Genomic DNA, 20866 nt, shown 5'->3' with positions numbered 1-20866 from the left:
TGTGCAGCCAGAACAGCTCTCTGCTCCCAGGTGGAGCTCCCTTTGCAGGAGGTTTCACAGGGCTGCTCCCTCAGACACTGCCCAGCCCACCCTGGGGACGAGGACCCTGCCCTGCCAGCGTGCCCAGCTCTGCCAGGGACAGAAATCCAGGTCCCACCCCTGGCAGTGAGCTCCCAGCAGCCTGGGGAGCTGGGCTGGGGCAGGGAATGGCATTTCCCAGAGCTGCCTTGTGGCATCCCAGCTCTGCTGGTTCCCTGGGCCTGACTCCGAGTATCAGGGAATCACCAAATCCCAGAATGGTCTGGGGTGGAAGGGACCTTAAATCCCGTCCATCCCACCCCCTGCCACGTCCAGGGACACCTTCCACTGTCCCAGGCTGCTCCAAACCCATCCAGCCTGGCCTTGGGCACTGCCAGGAACAGCCACGGCTGCTCTGGGAATTCCATCCCTCTGGGAATTCCATCCCAGCCCCTCTGCACTTTCACAAGGAAGATTTCCTTCCCAAGATCCCACCTAGCCCTGCCCTCTGGCCGTTTGAAGCCATTCTCCCCATTCCTGTGCCCCCATCCCCTGGAAATAATCTCTCTCCCCTTTTTCTGCCAGCTCCTGCAAGGGGCACTTAGCTCAACCCAAAGCTTCTCCTCTCCAGGCTGAACACAGAGTGACACCAAAATCCTCTTTCCTGGAGTGAATCACATCCCTGCTCCCACTGCCCACCCCACCCCAGCAGCTCCAAGAGCCAGGAGAAGCTGTTTGTAAAACCTTTTAGATCAAACCTTCTTTTTATCCCCCAGAACCTTGGAGGTGCAGACACCTGCAGCTGCTCCTGGAGGAGCAGGATGCTCCCAAACCTTCCTGCCCATGAAAACAGCCAAACACTGCTCTGAGAAACAGCTCTGAGAATGTGGAGAGGCTTCAACAAACTGTGGGAATCCTGCAAGGCTCTGCAGCCCTTCACACACAAACAGGAACTGCAGGTGCCTGTGGCATGGAAATCCCAGAGTCTGAGCATCTTCTGCTTCCAGACCTCAATCTCTGCCTCTTCTCTGAGCTGGCTTTTCTAAAAACTCTATTTAATGTCATTTTATTCACATCACACGGAGACCCTGAACATGAGACCTCAAGGGCCTGGCAGATCTCTGATACAACTCGCTGCAGATCTGTGTTACCAACCTGCACAAATCAGTGCTAAAAGCCCCAGTCACGCTCCTTATTTTAACCAAGAGAAAGCAAGAAGCACTTTCTGCCTGTGTTCCATGCTGGCTGGGCTCCTGATTGCTGTGGAGTTTGGGATCTCAGCCACGTGAAGATGTCTCAGCTGCTTGCCAGGGCTGTGGCACAGAGGATCCTGCCCTGGCCTGAGCCCCTCTCCTGGGACGGAGCCCCCTCCCCACACTTGCTGCTCTCTCCACACCAAGCACGCCAAGTTACAGAGATCATTTCAGTAACTGTGATTTTGGTGAGAAACAGCTCAGCCTCAGGCAGGGACCTGCCTCTGTGGGTAAGGGAAAACCCACAAAGAGCTGATCCCCGCTCTACAATGAGCTCAATTAATCCAGTTAGGGGGGAAGTCACACCAGTTTTTAGTATCAGGGTTATTTTGCTGCACTTCAGCAAACTCCAAAGCTCTAACAAAGTGTCTACACTCTACAACACTGGAAATGAGGGGGTTTTGTAAAAAAACAAAAGGAAACCCACAGGCTTTTGTGTGTGACACCTGCCCCAAGTTTGCATTTACAACCCAGAGAGAAAAGTTCCCAACTCCTGAAGAACGAGGTCTGAACCAACACAGCAGAGCAGAAAAGGCAGAGTCAGACACGAGTGAGGGCAGGAGTTTGTTTGTCCCTCTGAGAATTCTGTCAGGAAGGTGAACCCCACCCTGCTGAGAGGGTCTGAGACATTCTGGGCAGACAATTCAAGGGAGAGAACCTTGATTTTAGGAGAGCATCAGGGCGGATGGATTTCCTATTCCAGTGGATTTCCTATCCCAACGGATTCATTGGGGTTGTTGTGTCGGGTTTTTTGTGGGTTTTTTTTTTTTTGGGTGGGGAATAATAGTTCTTTTTCCAAAGAAGCAACACAAAAATCATGTGAATTTTGCTCAAGGCAGTTCCCAGGATTTGGTACTCAAGATTCTACTGCAGCAGTTCAGCCCATGGGTGAATCCTGTCACACACAGTGAACCAGGAGGATTATTAAGGATCAGCAATAACAACTCTGCTGCTCAGCTAACTCGAGCCAAGCTAGGATTTTCTATTAGAACAGCAAGGAAAGGGAACTGTGTGCTAAGCCAGCAGTGGAAATCCAGGGGGTTAGAGAAGCCCTGGCAAGGTGTGTGCCCATGGGCTGTGCCCAGCTCCCCCGTGGGCCAGGAGCAATCTGCACAGGAGGAGAAGAAGGAAAAGCAGCAGTGCCCCCAGTGTGATCCCAGCAGATGTTTATGGCCAGAGCAGCACGGCAGGAAAACCTTCCAGACATTGGAATCCACATGCAAAAGCCCCCAGAGAGATCTGGGTAAGATGGTCTCTGACAAATCTTCTCTTTCTTTTTACAGTCTGTGGGCTTGGGTTTGTGGACGGGGCCTCCTTCTGCGCAAGAGCAGCACCAGATGTGCAGAGAAATCAGTAAAAAGCAGGATCTTAAAGGCTTTCAACATTGCACCTTCCTTTGATGGAAACAGCAAGCAAACAACACAAAAAAAAAATCTTTCTTTACATCCATTTAAAAGGGCAAATTCATTACAACAAAAAATAAGGTTAAAGAGAAAAAACTTGGCTTAAACCTTTTTTCCTTGTTACAAAATACTGACTCTTTCAAATTAAACATTTTTTAAAGTGTTCTGTGTTTCTTTTTTTTTTTTTTCTCTGAACTGACACGATCCTCTGAAGCAAAGTTATCTCCTTTCACACCTTGGTGGGAACCCAGGCCTTCCCAAGCAAATATTGCTTTATTTGACTCTTTTTTTTTTTTTTTTAAGCTTCTAACAGAGCAAAAGCAGAGTCACTGCAGAAAGAAGCAATGAGACAAAGGAGGACGACGTTGATGGACTTCCCAAGGTCGCTGCAGGTGCCAGACAATGGTTCCCAGGAGGGGGGAATATGGTTTAAAACCATAAAAACAAATTTGGTGCATGTGGCAAGCGTGGATGTTCCCCGTGAGATCCAAGGTGACCATGGATGACAGACATAGGAAAAGGAATTGGGGGAAAAGGGAGAGGGGGGGGAGGGAAAGAAAGGAAGAGAGGAAGAAAAAAAGAAAGAAAAAGAGAGAGAGAAAGAGAGAGAAAAATAGATAAAAAAAATTAGGTCATAAATACAGAAAACATAAGAATCAAAGGTTTATTTAATCTCGTAAATTAAAATGGCTCAGGGGTCAAGGAGCAGCACATTCACCACAAAAGGGGCAGAAGCTCAGCAAAGCCCAAAGCTGCAGAGCAGGGTCCAAGGCAGGGGTGGGGTTTGCAAGCAAATGAGATTAAAATGATGGGACAGGAGGGGCTCAGCGAGAGACAGGGAGATGGTGCCTGGAGTCTGAGAGCACAACGCTGCCTTCAGCAGGGAAAAAAGGAAAACAGGGAAAGCTTTGGTGCAGCTGAGAATCCACTTGCCTGTCCAAGCCCTTCCCCAAAGCCTGGATAAAAAATCCACTTTTATCCTGAAGGAGCACCAAGGTCTCAGGAATCCTCTGACTTTGCCATTCACCCTCCCAGCTGCTTGGCAACCACTCCAATGGCAGTGTGATGATTGTTGTTATTATTATTATTATTGTTGTTATTATTACTGAAAATAACACCCTTATCCTTCCAGCCACTCAGGCCTCTGCACAGGTGAGGGGAACAAAAGACTCCACACAACAAATGCACATTTTGCTGCAGGGAATCCCTGTCAGGCACAGCACAATTCCTGCTACAGCGCTGGCTCTGCCTCCTGCACAGCTCATTCTGAGGTAAAAACACAGAAATGCCACGGGAACAACAAGGAAAGGAAAGGAAAGGAAAGGAACACACAGAGCCTCTCCCCTGCTGCAGTTTGGCAATAAAACCCGTGGGGCTGCACGGCAGAGCCAAAACCAACCTGGCCCTGGCAATATTCTCCTCAGTGCTTCCAGCCTGGGCACCAGGGAACGCCTTTGGGAGGCCAAAATGACAAAAAACCGGGAGAAAAGAGTGACAAAGCCAGCACTGCACAAAGACACAGCACGTTCTGAGGACCAGCTGAATTCCTGGGGCAACCCTGCACGCCCAAAAACTGCTTTTCCACCTGCAACATTTGGGTGGCAGCCTCAGATCCCAGCTCCTCCTGGGCTTCACACCAAGCTAAGCAAGGAAAAACTTCAGAGAGGCCAGAGAAGTTTCACCTCTGGTAACAAACTGCCTTGCCCCTGTTTTTTAGAGGGTTCTTGCTCATGTTACATGGATTGAAAGGGATCAGAGCGGAAGCGAGGGTTAGAGCTGTTGAAAATGAGAACCACAGAGTGAGATGTTTAGTGAGTTACTGAGGGTCCTTCCACCCAAAATTACGCCATGTTCAAGCAGCCCCGGGCTCTCCTTTGGCCCATCTCCCTCCTCCTCACTGCCAGTCCCACTTTTCCCACTTTTTCACCCATTTCTGTGCTCAACAATAACACCTGCCTCAGCCAAGGGGGACTGCAGCATTCCCACAAGGTCTGAGCTGCTCCCTCCAGCCAGGAAACGGGCTCAGAAGAGCAGAGCAGGGACTGAATTCTTGGGCAAAGACTGAAGGAAACTCTCTGCTTTCAAGGGAAAACATGAGACAGAATGAAATCCTTCAGGACAGGCTGGCAGCACCAACCCTGCCTGTGCAGGGAGGCCTTGACTCAGCATCCCTGTCTTTAACCACCACAGCTTCAATTTACAGCTACTCCAGCCATCCCATCCTCAGGTTCTGCTTGCTTTGTGTGGGTTTCCCCCCTCCTTTTTTAAAATGTCCACGTGTAGAAAAGAAATCCTAACTGTCCTTCCAACAGATCGCCACAAACTGCTCAGTTCCAGTTTTCCAGCTGACAGTTCTGCTTGGCTTTTGCAGTAACTGTAATTGTCATATAAAGTGAGGCATAAGTAATTGTCCTTATCCCTCACTTTATGAGCACACTAGTAAGTACAGTCTGTCTAAAGTTATCCTTTGAGTTATTTATACCTAATCTCCTCCTCAACATTGAATCGTTGCTGTTGGAAAATTACTGTCATTTGGTGATTTGAACTGAAAAATGCTCAGAGAGAGATTTTTCACTGCCTTCTCATCCAACTGCCAGCAAACTCCTGGTGCCTTTATTCCTCCAGAGACGGACAAGCGGGCAGGAAGGAGATTTGGACAAAGCATCGCCCTGCAGAGCGGGAGGTTCGGAAGGAGAATTCCAGCCTCTGCTCTCAGAAAGCTTTTCCTACCCCACACAGGGAGCCGACATCCCCTGGGAGCAGCCAGGCAGGGGAGCAGCCCCGCAGTCGTGCCCCAGGGCAGCCCTCCGCCGTGAGAGAAGGGCTACAAGCAAGCGAGGCGGGGCTGGGGCACGGGCAGCGGGCAGCGCCCGGGCAGCAGCGGGCAGCGCCCGGGCACGGCAGCCCTACCTGGGATGGCGGTGGGCTGCGCCGAGGTGCGGAAGGCGTAGTGCGCGGGCTTGGACTTGCCCTGCTGGTTCTCGGCCACCACGTACACCTCGTAGTCCGCGTTCCAGTCCAGAGACTTCAGCATGACGTGGTCGCTGCCCGACGGCAGCCGGATCTCGGGCTTCCACTCCGGCGAGTGCTTCTGCAGGGAGGGCACAGGGCACTGTGACATGTGTGCTTTGCATAGCTCATGCTTATAAAAACAAATATGTTTAAAAATATATATATATGTATATAAAATATATATTATATATATTATATACAATTATATTATATTATATATAATATATATAATATATATAATATATATAATATATAATATATAATATAAAATATATAATATATAATATATAATATAAAATATATAATATATAATATATATGATATATGATATCTATAACATATAAAATATATATAATATTTGTTCTTTTTCCGTGTCAAACCACACTTATATATATTATATAGAACATATATATTTTTATATATGATATATATGTTATATATATTATATATAACATATAACATATAACATATATATATAATATATATTAGATATTATATATATGTTATATATATTATATATTTTATAGATTATATAGAACATATATTTTTATATTATATAGAATAAATATTATATATATTTTATATATGATCTATATTATATATCATATTATATATAACATATATATTATCATATATATTATAGATATTAGATATTATATATGTTATATATAATATATTTTATAGATTATATATAACACATAACATATATATTATCATATGTATTATAGCTATTAGGTATTATATATAATATGTTATATAAATAATATATTTTATATATTATACAGAACATATATTTTATATATTATATAGAATAAATATATATATTTTAATATATTATATATAACATATATATTATCATATGTATTATAGATATTAAATATTATATATAATATCTAATATATTTTATATGTTATATAGAACATGCTCCTTCACCCATCAGATGTAAACCCCCTGAGTGACAGCGTGGGGCTCAGAGTCAGAGAGAGACGGAGAGTTTCTAACCAGGCAGGGAAAGAGTTGGAAAAGAATGTAAACAAGAGGTTGATCCCCTTGCTGTTCATACTGGTTACAGCTAATTCCATTCTGAAATCAATCAAGTTTTACTTACAGCTTTTGGGTACACTTACAGCTTTTTGGCACACTTACAGCTTTTGGGCACACTTACAGCTTTTTGGCACACTTACAGCTTTTGGGCACACTTACAGCTTTTTGGCACACTTACAGCTTTTGGGCACACTTACAGCTTTTGGGCACACTTACGGCTTTTGGGCACACTTACAGCTTTTGGGCACACTTACAGCTTTTGGGCACACTTACGGCTTTTGGGCACACTTACGGCTTTTGGGCACACTTACAGCTTTTGGGCACACTTACAGCTTTGTACTTGATCAGGTAGTGCCTGATCGGGGAGCCGCCGTCGTCCTGCTTGATCACGTTCACTTTGATGGAGTTGCCGTCTTCTCCTATGTGACCTTCCAGCTTGGGGGCGCTGGGTTCCCCTGCAGCAACGGGGCGTTCAGGGTTATTTGTGGAAAAAAACAAACAAACAAAAAAAACAGGCATTATAAGGGAAAAGTGCTCATAAAACATCAGAAATACTTTATCATCTGCTCAGGGAATGGGCTGACCCAGACGCAGAGGACACCGTGCGTGTCTGAGGTAAATATTTGCCACACTCAAGGATTTCCAGCATTTAAAACACCACATTTCCATTTTTGCATTTGCTGGAATGGAGTCAGAGTGAAAGAGATCCCTCTGCCCCAAGAAAATCCCAAAGCAATGAGCAATCCCTCGCTGCTTTTGGTGTAGGAATGCTGTGGAACCCCTGGCACACATCAGGAAGGGCTCAGTGGCTGCTCCTGCGGGGTGCCACGTACAGAGCACCACTGAAAAGGACCTTGTGCCTCTCACACAGAGCCAGGTCCACACCCTGAATTTGTTTAGGGCTTTTAGGGTTGCTGGACCACTTAACTGAATGTGGAAACACCTGAACAGAAGCCCAGAGCACATCCCCTCACTCAGCCTGCACTGGTGCAACTCCAGGGGATACTGGAGAGAAATTCAGAGAAACCCCTTCACTCTTCTGCAATAGCCATTTTCAGGGGAAAAAAGCTTTCCTTTCCCAGACTGCAGCCCTGCCACCAGCAGGAAATGGAAATAACCTTTCCTCCTGCAGGGCACGCTGATTTCCAGCTCCCAAACTGCTTTTCCCACCCAACTCCTCAACTCCTCCACGCCACGGCAGGATCCCAGTCCCACCCTGCACCTCTGCTCAAAAAGCCAAATTCAGAAGGTCTGACTGCAGATCTGCACCCCTGAATTTGTGTCCAGCTCCTCATGGACAGCACTGGCACTCCTGAGTGGCCACAGGAAGGTTCATCTCCCAGTCTCCTTCAAAAATTTATTTTCAGAAGGAATCTGAAGCCCTTTCCCCTCCCTCCTCCCTTTCAAACGAAATTTTTGGTGAAACACCAGTGGAAAACTGCAAGACCTGGGCTGGAACTGTGATTTAAGGTGAATTCCATGCTGTTGCACTGTTCCAAGAAGGGAAGCAATCACACTCCAGCAGTGTGGGACACACACATTTGTGTTTAACCACACAGCAACTCCTCTGACGGATGTAAAGAGGCAACACTCCTTTTTTCCACATTATGTTTTGCTTTTTCAAATCCTTTCCTCTGCTTTTTTTTTCCCCACTGCAAGGCTCCCACACCCCCTGGACGTTCCAGATGTGCATTCCACCCTGGGACAGCTTTCTCAGTGCACGCTGAACATGAAAAGGTGACACAAGTGTGGTTTAAGGCACAGATAAACAGAGAAACTCCATCCTCACCTGGGCACGTTGAACAGAGCAGTTAATGGTATTTTTTCCCTCAATCCCAAAAGACAAACACCACCACCAAGCCCCTGCTTTTGGCCGTGGGGCTGCCTGGCAGGAGCAGAATTGTCCTGGCTCATCAGGAAATCCTGGTGCTGTCCCCTGAGCCCCAGGCAGCCCCGGGAGCAGCAGGGGCAGCCCTGGCTCAGCTGGGCTGAATTCTCGGGTTTGTGGCACAACAAGAGCAGCATCCCCTCGGTCCTTCCCTGCTGCCCCAGGCTCAGAGATAACCAGTGATGAGAACAGAGACCCTCAGGTGCTGAGGGAACACTGCACTTACAGAATCTGACCTTTCATCTGGCACAGCCTGCGTTTTTTAACCAGCGACTGAGCACTGAGACTAACAGGAACATCCTTTGAAAAGATGCTTATTCTTGATTTCAAATGTCAGAGATGCTGCTGCACTTTACACACAGCCATTCCCATGATTAATTACCTGCTCTGCTGAAACTTTTCTTCCTTTTCTTCACTTTGAATTATCTAATTTCTAGCTCCTGATCCACTCCTTCCTCCCCCAATAGTTTAAATTCATTTCAGCTTTGAGAAATGTTTCTCTTCCAAGAAAAGAACTGAAAACCAACAGGTGGAGCAGTGCAAGCCCTGGTAAGGCATAGTTTTCTCTCCAGAAATACATATTTATTTCATTTATCTCAAGCAGGTGGATGCAATCCAGACACAGGGCTGTAAAGTGAAAACTGGGTTAGTGTGTCAAACAGAGGAGGAAGAAGTTTAGTGAGAAAAGTTTAGTCCAGCAGAATCAGCAACCCTACAATGAGTGAAAATGTGAGTAGCTGGAGAGAGAAGGTGGTCAGCAGCTCAGAGCAGGACTCATGCTCAGACATGCACGGGGGCTGCAAAGCAGAACAGCACCAGGGGTGCTCCATGCCAGGGCAGAAACCAGCCTGAACCTCCCTCCTCAGAGCCTCCCCAGCCTCTGCCACACGGGAATCCTTCTGGGACCCCAGTGCTGCTGCTGGGCTGGGCTGGGTGAGAGCCAGCAGCCCCACAGAGCCCAGATTTGCTCTGTGTGACCAGCAAATCCTGATCCCAATCCTCCCTGTGCAGGAGGATGCAGGACCTTGTGCTCCCAGTGACGATGCTGAGGGATTGAGGCTGATGCTCCAACTCCCCCCAGGACTCTCAGCCAAGGAGAAAAGGCCCCAGAGAGGTTTTCAGCTGTGAGAGGAGCAGCCTGTGCTGTGCTGGGACTCCAGCACAGGCCAGCCCAGCCATCCCTCCCCTGGGCTCCACATGAACCCAGGGGGAGTCTGAGCAAGGAAATGAGGATTTTTCTCCAGGCTCCCAAAGCTGCTGGTGGCAGGGGAGCTGAGGGCAGTGCTCTGAGTTCAATTTTCACCCACTCCCTGCTAAACCATCAGCACACTGCTGCTGCAGGGGAGCAGGAAATGTTTCCTGGTATCCTCTCAACCCCTTGGTTTCCATTCAGGGCTTCCTTGCCACTGGTCTGTGCATCGCAGAAATTCTTGGTTTTATTGTGTTTTTCAGAGGGTGCCACGAGCACCAGGAGTGGGTGCAACTGGAGGTGGGGAGAAAAGAGCAAATGAAAGGTCACTGAGGTTAAATCCTTGCCCAGCTGGCAGCAAGGAAAGGTCCTGCATCCTCCCTGTGCTCAGAGAGCAAACCTGGAGAATTCTGCAGCAGAGGAACGAGGAAAGGGCTGATTTCTGCAATCTCTGAGCACCACGTAACCAGGACTGGGAAGAGACACAGGGGAGAGGCAAAAACACAGAGAAAAACAGGCTGGGAGCTGGGGGTCACACGGGGGGAGCAAACACCAGCAGCAGGGATAAGGAACACAACCAGAAGGTGCAGAAACGAGACAGGCACGTCTCCCATCCTGCTGGGAGCCCAGCAGAGAGGGAGGAGAGCAGGACAGGGCCCCTCTGTGCATGCACTCATGTGGGAAGGTTACTGGTGTTAGTCCTGTTTGCCTGGCAAAGCCCAGCCTAAATCCTTTCCTGGGGGTGCTCCCAGACAAAAAAGGGATTCCAGAAGTCCTGGATTATAAAAAGCCAATTCCTCCCTGGTTCTCACAACTCCTCCTTCGTCTGGGGCAGCAGAAGAGCAGGAGCTTCCCTCCCTCCAACAGCTGAGGCTGTGCTGAGAGCAAAGTGGGAACCTCAGCACTGCAGGAACTGCTCTGCAGCACCCCAGGCACTGCAGGAACTGCTCTGCAGCACCCCAGGGCTGCAGGAACTGCTCTGCACTGGGGCAGTGCTACAGGAACTGCTCTGCAGCACCCCAGGGCTGCAGGAACTGCTCTGCAGCACCCCAGCACTGCAGGAACTGCTCTGCACCTCCCAGCACTGTAGGAACTGCTCTGCACTGCCCCAGTGCTGCAGGAACTGCTCTGCAGCACCCCAGCACTGCAGGAACTGCTCTGCACTGGGGCAGTGCTACAGGAACTGCTCTGCAGCACCCCAGCACTGCAGGAACTGCTCTGCACCTCCCAGTGCTGCAGGAACTGCTCTGCAGCACCCCAGGCACTGCAGGAACTGCTCTGCAGCACCCCAGGGCTGCAGGAACTGCTCTGCAGCACCCCAGCACTGCAGGAACTGCTCTGCAGCACCCCAGGCACTGCAGGAACTGCTCTGCAGCACCCCAGGGCTGCAGGAACTGCTCTGCACCTCCCAGCACTGCAGGAACTGCTCTGCAGCACCCCAGCACTGCAGGAACTGCTCTGCACCTCCCAGCACTGTAGGAACTGCTCTGCACTGCCCCAGTGCTGCAGGAACTGCTCTGCAGCACCCCAGCACTGCAGGAACTGCTCTGCACTGGGGCAGTGCTACAGGAACTGCTCTGCAGCACCCCAGCACTGCAGGAACTGCTCTGCACCTCCCAGTGCTGCAGGAACTGCTCTGCAGCACCCCAGGGCTGCAGGAACTGCTCTGCAGCACCCCAGGGCTGCAGGAACTGCTCTGCAGCACCCCAGGGCTGCAGGAACTGCTCTGCAGCACCCCAGCTCTGCTGCAGCCTGACTCCATCCCCAGGAAGCTCCTGGCTCACACATTTGCCTCTTGCTTTGCTGGGGATCAGCAGCTCCTGGGAGCTGAGCTCGGTTAAAGCCTGGCCAGGGACCTGGCGGGGCTCTGGCAGGAGAAACTCCTCAGCCCCTCTGGGAGAACTCTGTGAGGGCTGGCCCCACCATGGACTCTGTGTGTGCCATTTCACAGGAGTTACACGCAGAGTTTTGTACAGAGAGAGGATTTTAGATCTGCATTTTATAGAGAGGGTGTTTCGTAACACAGCTCTCGTTCTAGCTGCACTAAAGTTCTACCCGCAATCAAAAAGGAAATGGTTTCTTAAATCAAATTGTGACATACTCCAAATAATCAGATTTCAGAGAATTCAGGATTATTTGGGAAGGCTACTAAACATATACAGTGTGGATGTGTGCACATATCTCAATATAAATGTGTATTTTATAGGGTCAAAATGCTGCTAAAGCAACATTTTGGAGAGAGGCTGCTCCCATTTCGCCCTTATTTCCCATCAAATTCCAGTCTGTGGTTGGTACCACAGACAGGCAGAGGATTTTGGCCTTTGGTGTTCATTCCAGAGGTTTTTTAGCACCTTCCTGGACAGTTCCTTGCTGGACTCTGAGAATGAAGAAGCAAATGACTGAGCCAGGGGATTTTTTTGGTTTTTTTTTTCCTGTTTTCCCTCCAAGTTTTTTCCAGCTCAACACAGAGGACTCAAGTGGAGTTCTTCCCATGCAGACAGTGACGAGCAACTCCTCCTAAAAGGCTCGGTGGGATTTTTATTTTTTGGAATTTGGAGATCCTGGAGGGGAATCCTCACCCCAAAAATCTAGGCAACCAATCAGAACAAAGTATTTTACCTTCTGTTCACCAGCGAGGACGACATCATCAGCACCATGCAAGCCACATGACAAATTCACATGATACGCACGCACATGAGTTTGGTTGAAAGGAAAGTGGAGGAGGTCACATGGAAAATACAAAAAAATTAAAAAACTGATGTAAACAATGGGCAAGGGAAAAAAATCAACAACAGAATTACAGAGTAAATAAAAATAGGAGCAAAATTAAATTAGCCAGCATATATCAGAAACACTGGGGAGGGGGACAGTAAAACCGCCTGGAAAATAAGAATATTAAACCACAGCAAGCACTGAGTTACGGCCTTGTGTTAGGCACAGCTGCGTCACTGCTTAGTCATACAAAGAACAAAAGGGACAAAATCATTGTGGTGTGTGCCAGGACTGCTGGAGGAATCCACCAAACTGCTGGGAAGAAAAAGGGAATGTTGTTATTCCAAGGCAGCGGAGGTGAAAGGGTCACAACCAGCCCAAAGGAGGACAAACCGCGGCATCCCACGGCGGGGTGTCCTCCCTGTGCAGCACAAAGGTGCCCTGAACAGCCACAACAACAGGAAAACTCTCTGCTCTCTCTGCAGGAGGGCAAACCCTGCCGAGGTGGGCACGGCCAAGGATGCTGGTCCATGCAGGAGCTGCAGGGACGGGCTCGGTGCCCCCAGGGGCTGGGTGGGCACGGGGGGCTCTGCCAGCCAGGACGGGGAATCCATCCCCAGCGGGGCCCAGGGAAGGCAGCAGCTGCTGGGGGAGATGGGGCAGGGCAGGGATGTCGGAACTCCAAATGTCCCTCAGACATTTTTGGATGTTCTGGGCCCAGGTCAGAAGCATTTGAGACCCTGGCAGGCAGCTGGAAACAGCTGGGATTTTGGGTTTGAGCCATGGAATGAGTTACCAACCTTGCAGGAAGAACAAGAAGTTACAAAAGTTTAGATATTAGAGTAGAAGTAGTCACAAAGTAGAGGGAAGAATTTTTGAGTGCTGTACAGGGGGGTTTTGGTTTTGTACATGGGGGTCAGAAGTTTAAGATGGATTTGGGATTTGGGTCTGTCCTGTCCTCCCTCTTTCTCCTTCCTTACCTCCATGTTCTTGGTGATGTTGGCACTCACAGATTGGTTTAGAGTAGAAAAGCACCATTTAATATAGGTAATAGGCATTGGGGAAAAACTGTAACCATGTCACACGTAATGTACCATATAAAAGATAGAAAATCACCATTTAATATAGGTAATAGGCATTGGGGAAAAACTGTAACCATGTCACACGTAATGTACCATATAAAAGACAGCAGCAGCCCTGGCAGGGAGAGAAGAAGCAGTCGGGGTCAGAGAGGGTGTCAGGGTGTGTGTGTGCCTCTGCCTGAGCTGTGAGCAAACCACAGCAGCCCAGGAGAAAATCTTTTAGATAACTTGCAATAAACTGCCTTGAGACCCAACAACAGAGACTGCTGAGTTTTCTTTGGAAGCTTGGGTTGGAGGAGAGACTTTTCCACCACACAAAACCACCCCTGACCCAGGGTGAGCTCTGGCACAGGAACAGTGGCAGGGAATGAGGAAGGATCAGTGCCAGCACCGAGTCCCAACTCCCTTCCCACATCACTCCAAACCTCACATTTCTCATGCTTGTGCCTCTGCCTCATCCTAATGAGGCTACTCCACGGTGCTCTGGTAGTTCCCTGTTAATTTGATGTATAGAGAATTAAACCCTTAATCTTTTGGGTGCTTGTCTCTGACAAGATTAAGGACAGACCATTACTAGGGAAAAAACTGATAGCACAAAATGTAAAATCCATTTGTTACAGCCAAGCTCTCAATCCATTCTCTTTACCCAGAACTCTGGGCACTGTGAAGGAGGGAGGTTGAAGAGTTGCTGTGAGGTTGCCTGGAAGGAAGATCCCCATCTTCTGGTCAGGAAGAAACCTCTCCCAAACTGTAGCAGACTCAACGTAACCTGAGATTTCAAACCAGGCAAGAGAGGTGGCCTGTCCTCACCAGAGGAGCTTTAGGTAAAGATCAAGGACAGAGGTAGCAGCATAAATAGAATAAAATGGTTTGGGTTGGAAGGAACTTTAAAGATTCTCCAGTCTAGGCAGGGGCACTTTCCATTAAGTTGCTCCAAGCCCCCTCCAACCTGTAAAAAATCCCCTTTTCCAAGTGAGCTCAACCACTGCAATGCAAAACAGTTCCCAGAGCGGAGAGAGCTGCAAGAAAAGCATCAAAACTGGTCCAGAACTGGAGCAACCTCAGAGGGTTAGACCCAAGCAGAGACATTCCTAAACCTCCTCCATGCCTACAGACATCTCCCACGTGAGCCCAAAAAGCCCAAAAGTGGAGAGAGCCCTTCAGCTCGCTGGGTTCCTGTCCCTGGCTCCGTGGTGCCCCAGGGCAGCTCTCATTCCCTAATTGCTGCTGGTTTCATTCCCTGGCCCCAGGAGAGGCCACAGGAGTTCAGTGCCAGCAGCAGCAGGAGTTCAGTGGTGCAGAGCCAGAGGAGCAGCTGCCCCCGCCGCTGCCCTTTCTCTGCTGCTGAATTTCTCATTTTCTCAGGCTGCAGCACGGCCCAGCATACCAATGTGGGCAGTGCCTGCAGAAATGGAGTGTACACACAGAAAACTGCTCCGCTCCTGCTCACAGCCTGAACAAACCCCAGCGCAGGGCCAACGGGAAACCTTCCCCTCCTCCTCCTCCTCGCCAACAAAACTGGAAAATGTTTATCATTAATTAGCTCTGTTCTGGGTAAAGATTCTTTTTTTTAAGAACAAGCTGTTCTGTAAAACATGAACCCCACGTTTTCCCTCCGAGGGGAGCTGTGTCCAGCCCACACAGAACAGCCAGAAGGGAGTCTCTGCCTGCTGAGGATAAAGGATGATCAGCAGAGCCTGCCCTCTGCCCTCTCCAGCCCAACCTCCAGGGCTGACAGGAATGAAAAAGTCTCTTCAGCCCCCGAGTGCATCAGGGATTGGGGTTTGGCACTTTGGAAATAAAAATTACTGCACAAGGAACACGCTGCTGGTGGCCAGTGGCAGGTAAAGGACATTTAAAGTCACCTGTAAGACCATGAAACGTGCATAAATGCATTCATTATAATTAATTATAAATTCATTTAACTGGCCACACTCTCCTCTCCCTCCATCCCAACCCCCAAGATCATCCCACACTTCATGCTGTGAGTGTTTTCCATGCAGAAAACCATTTCTCAGCCCCCTCAGGTGAATGCCTCAGTCACCTCACACTCCACAAACACACTTCTTGTTACTGCAAGTCACAAGGAGAGCACTGCCTTGGCAGGGATCATGAGTTATTCAAACCACACACATGCACCAGCTGAATCAGATCTTCACTCCATGTCTTCCTTCCTCCCTGACCACCCAACCAAGGGAGTCTGAATCCAGTCCCCATCTCAGATATGGAATTTTCTGGAAGCCCAAGGCCTCTTTTAAGGCAAGCAGGGCTCTGGGATCTCTAGAGCAGGATATTTTACCTCCTCATTTGCATCTTCTTCCAGCATTCAATATCCCTACTTTTAATATCAACTGCATCTCCCTATAGTCAAAGCAAACAGAGCAAGGCAGGGCAGCAAGAACATCATTTCATGCACATCCCTTTTAACACAAAAATGGGGAAGGTGAAAGGAAAACATTCCTCTTTCTCTTTCTCTCCCTCTCTGTGCTTTTCCTAAACCTTTTACTCCCATTTTTGGACTATGGAACAAAAATGGGAAGATGAAAGGAAAACATTCCTCTTTCTCCTCTTTGTGCTTTCCCTAAATCTTTTATTCCCATTTTGGGAATATGGAACAAAAATGGGGAAGGCAAAAGGAAAACATTCCTCTTTCTCTCTCTTTCTCTCTCTCTCTTTCTCTCCCTCTCTGTGATTTTTCTAAACCTTTTATTCCCATTTTGAGAATATGGAACAAAAACAGGGAAGGTGAAAGGCAAACATTCCTCTTTCTCTCTCTCTTTCTCTCCCTCTCTGTGCTTTCCCTTTCCTTTATTCCCATTTTTCAGCCCGTGCTTGGCAGAACGGGGGCAGAGGGGCAGAGTGGCAGCATGCTGGGATGTGAGCAGGCTCCCACAGCACTCCGCTGTCAGCACAGGGCCAGGAGCCCCGGGATTCCCGGGATTCCCGGGATTCCCGGGATTCCGGCTCCAGCTGCTGCCGGTACTCACCCGGTGCCGCGGGGCTCGGGGATGCAGCGGGAGCTGGGGTTGCTATGGGAACAGAAGGATGTCAGGGAGCCAGGGGTGACCCAGGGGTGCTGGAAGGGGAGGGGACAGGGGCACAGCCAGCCCGGTGCCAGGGCTGTGTCACCCACGGAGGCTGCAGGAATCCTGCCCTGCTGCAGGGAGGGCTCCTGGCAGCCCCAGGGCCCTCCTGCCCTGGGGATATCCTCATTCCCTAGAGTTCTGAAGCTCCAAATCCCCATTTTTGCCTCCTTTTGGCCCCAACCTGCTCATTAATGGAACATTTGGGAGACCTCTAGGGACAACTCTTGAGGAGATGTGAGCCCCTGCTTGTACAGCCCCCAAGAACACAGAGAGAGGAGGAAAATAGGGCTAAGAACCTTAAAAATGTGAACAGGAATGAGTTTGGAGAGAAGCCTGCACTGCCCAGAGCACACACTGTGCCAGCACTGACACCAGGACTTCCTTCCAGAAGGACAAGGAACATCTCTGCTCCAAAGTCCTGGGAAGAACCTGGCAGGAGGGACAGAGGCTGGGAAGGATTTCTCTGTTAGTCCCCACCAAACCTCCAAACCCAAAGAATTCTCACTGCTGTGATTTCTCTGTTATCTCCCACCAAATCTTCACACCCAAAGGAATTCTCACTGCTGTGATTTCTCTGTTAGTCCCCACCAAACCCAAAGGAATTCTCAGTGCTGTGATTTCTCTGTTTTAGTCCCCACCAAACCCAAAGGAATTCTCACTGCTGTGATTTCTCTGTTGTAGTCCCCACCAAACCTTCAAACCCAAAGGAATTCTCAGTGCTGTGATTTCTCTGTTTTAGTCCCCACCAAACCTCCAAACCCAAAGGAATTCTCACTGCTGTGATTTCTCTGTTAGTCCCCACCAAACCCAAAGGAATTCTCAGTGCTGTGATTTCTCTGTTGTAGTCCCCACCAAACCTTCAAACCCAAAGGAATTCTCAGTGCTGTGATTTCTCTGTTTTAGTCCCCACCAAACCCAAAGGAATTCTCAGTGCTGTGATTTCTCTGTTTTAGTCCCCACCAAACCTCCAAACCCAAAGGAATTCTCAGTGCTGTGATTTCTCTGTTATCCCCGACCAAACCTTCAAACCCAAAGGAATTCTCACTGCTGTGATTTCTCTGTTTTAGTCCCCACCAAATCTCCAAACCCAAAGGAATTCTCACTGCTGTGATTTCTCTTTTTTAGTCCCTACCAAACCCAAGGGAATTCTCACTGCTGTGATTTCTCTGTTGTAATCCCCACCAAACCTTCAAACCCAAAAGAACTCTCACTGCTGTGATTGCCCTGTTAGTCCCCACCAAACCTCCAAACCAAACCGAGCTGTGCCTCCAAGAGGCAGGGACACGAGAAGGGCAAACCAGACCTTGGGAAGCTGCAGAGCAGCTCCAAGGAAAGCTCTGGGAAGGGGGGAAAGCCCCCAGGGAAGCCCATGCAGGGGTGGCAGAAGTGCAGCACGAGGGGAGCATGCAGAGCAGCAGCAGGGAGCAGAGCCCCCTGCCATACTCACTGTCTGCCAAACGGGAGCTGGGGGCAGCAGCACTGGCTGAGGAAAGAGAAACCAGGTGAGCACAGGCAGGGGAGGGCTGGGAAGTGCTGCCAAAAGCCAGGAAATTATGAGGAGGGGGGCGTGGGGGTGATTTCACTGCTGGTTTGTACACAGAGCCCCACACAAGCTCTCTTTGAACACTTCTGGGTTCAAACCCTCCCCCTGCTCCCCAGGCTTTTGTTTGGCTTCAGCTTTGTAGGGAAAAGGAAATGAAGAAAAGCAGCAAATGGTTAAACTGAAAATACAAACCCAGGTCAACTCAAGACACTCTCCCAACCTCCAGAATTCTCATCTGTGCCACTGTAATCCATAATTATCACTAATTACCTCATGGAGAGGGCCTCTCAAATAGACAGAAAGTTCTTTTTCTTATTGAGGGAAATTAAATAAATCAAAATGACTTCAGACTTATCCCAGCAGGCATTAAAAATTGTGTCAGGTTTTACATTCAGACAGAGACTTTAAATAATAGGGCAAGGAAAACAAGTGGCTTTGGTTAATCTGAGCTGTAAAATTCCTGCAACATCTCTGTGACCTTCAAATCACACTTGAGGGGACAAAAATTCCTCCTGCTTGTGACTCTGGCCATAAAGAGATATCTGGAATTCCAGCAGGGATGGCTAAAAAGGCATTTTTGTGGTGCCATCTCCTCAGCCAGGGTCTGAGGAGCAGAGAGAACTGGGGACAGCGCCCAGGATGATCCCACTGCAAAGCTGCAAGAGCAGGATGGAAGTGCAAATGAAAAATGCAAGGAAGGAGGAAGAACTGCACCGTGCCCTGCAGCAGAGGAGCACAGAGGCACTGACAGCCCGCTGCCACATGAGAATAAAAAGAAGAAAAAGCTGAAGACTCCAGTCCAGAAGTGCTGGAACGTTTGCAAAGCCACCTACCTGTCCCCAGGTGCTGGGCACGCAGGCTGGGGCTGCTCAGAGCTGTTCTTGCTCCTTTTCCTCTCTTCTCTGCTGGATTTCCCCTTTTCCTGCAGCCCTGCTCTCCCTGGGGCTCTTCACCTCCAGTTCAGGGGTGCCCCAATCCTCAGCCTGGCCTCTCACCCTGACCATCATCACCCTCACATTGTTTTTTTCCTAATTGTTCCTGCAATTAACAGGATCCAAACAATCTCAGCCCGCACAAATGTTCTGGAACTGCCTCCCAGGGGCTCCCTAACTGCTGCAATTTGCAGCCCTGCCCGTCCATCTGTCCATCCATCCTTCCCCTTCCTGCTCCACGGCTGCCAAGCTTTTCTCCAATTCAAGCTTCCAGGGGGAACTGCACCAATGCAGTTCAAAATTTAGGCTAAAAATAAAAATATATTTTAAATCCTCTCCTTTTTTTCACTTCGGGAATCTCAAAGAAGCTTCTTTGAGCTTGTCCTTGTAATCTTGGGAATAGCAGCAGCTCCCCACAGATGCATTGATAAATAGAATAATGCTCACTGGGATAAAGAGGTTTTTTTAGCTCCATTGATCAGGTTTGACTGGAAAGGCACAAAGCTATGGAGCCGGCTCCATATTTCACTCACAATTACACAAATCCATCACATTCCTGACTCATTTTCCGTGGGGAAGTGGGGAACATGCCATTTAAAAAAAAAATTAGTATGAGGTTTATTTATTTTATCACACAATCTACACAAGTGCTGGAAGACTGTCCAGTGATAAAATCATTCGTCAGAAGAGGAAAAAAAATTGAATTTTTTCTTCAATTTTGTGCTTTCAAAATTGTGAAGATATTAAAAATTTTGAAGTTTTTGGTTGGCTCTGGCCTAAACCAGATCTGCAATTTAGCTGACTGAGTTGATTTCCCTGAATTATCTCAATATCATTAAAATTAAACTATATTTAATGGATTCATAAATATGAAGCCTTCCACTACTCCACTCTGAGTCAACACGCTAACTATTTGTATTTATTATAATTATTATGATTAGATAATCACTACATTAAATATTTCAGCTGCATGCTGTAGAGCACAGACAAAGAGTTAACCCTAATTCTGTTCTAAAAAAGAGCAGAGTGGCTACTCCAGAGTGAGTGTTGTTAATGGACACTACCAGTTACTCCAATCCTACAGCCCCTGAGAGGAAAAGGGCACTGAATTAAAAGCTGGAAGTTCTGGGTGTTAGAGGAACACTCTAAAAACACCAAGAGAGAGTGAAAGAAATGCAGAGAGCACTTACGTGGGTGAGGGATGCCTGCAGTTTATCCATGGATGGGGACACAGACCAAAATCGAAATAAAAAGACAGAGATAGACACACACAAACATAAAAAAAAATAAAAATAAATAAATGTAGAAGATGTGAGGAGACAGAGAATGTGGAGCTGAGAATCAGCAGCCCAGGGAGGGGCACAGCTCAGGGACTCCTGACATGCTCGGGTGGGCTGGAGGGGCCAGCCCTGGCTCCAGCAGAGGGGTCTGGGGACAGAAGTCCAGCAGAGGGGTCTGGGGACAGAAGTCCAGCAGAGGCTGGGAACGACAGGCCAGGGCTGGAGGCAGCAGGAAATTGGGAAAGCAGCACGGCAGACCAGCTCAGCTCTCCCTGCCCGCCCTGCTCACACCCCCTGCCCACCCCCCTTTCATCGCTTCCCTCTTTCTCTCCTTCCCACCTCGGGAGCTCCCTGGTGTTTAATCCTTTCCTGGAAGAGGAGGGCAGTGCTGGGCCACAGCAGAACGTGGAAATGGGGAAATGGG

At 48.6% G+C, this 20866-nt stretch overlaps 2 protein-coding genes across 6 annotated transcripts in view; both read right to left on the bottom strand.

Moving 5' to 3' along the window:
- HSPB2 (heat shock protein family B (small) member 2) overlaps nt 1–20866 on the bottom strand; it is a 486398-nt gene that overhangs the window by 116725 nt on the left and 348807 nt on the right. The gene's annotated exons all lie outside the window — the stretch shown is intronic.
- NCAM1 (neural cell adhesion molecule 1) overlaps nt 1–20866 on the bottom strand; it is a 94195-nt gene that overhangs the window by 8786 nt on the left and 64543 nt on the right. For 3 of the 5 annotated variants that reach the window (XM_021529992.4, XM_077788030.2, XM_021529995.4), the window contains 2 exons: nt 7061–7185; nt 5585–5765 (listed from right to left, as the gene is read on the bottom strand). In XM_021529992.4, coding sequence (XP_021385667.3) covers nt 5585–5765; nt 7061–7185 — 306 coding nt within the window. Of the gene's footprint in view, nt 1–5584; nt 5766–7060; nt 7186–20352; nt 20368–20866 lie in introns of all 5 variants that reach the window. The other 2 variants (XM_021529990.4, XM_077788028.2) reach the window with 1 other exon arrangement.

The sequence above is a fragment of the Lonchura striata genome, chromosome 24 (genome assembly GCF_050655825.1).
Source record: "Lonchura striata isolate lonStrDom1 chromosome 24, ASM5065582v1, whole genome shotgun sequence".
NCBI lineage: Eukaryota > Metazoa > Chordata > Aves > Passeriformes > Estrildidae > Lonchura > Lonchura striata.
The sequence above is the reverse complement of the archived record's forward strand: the minus strand, read 5'-3'. Positions and strand labels throughout refer to the sequence as shown.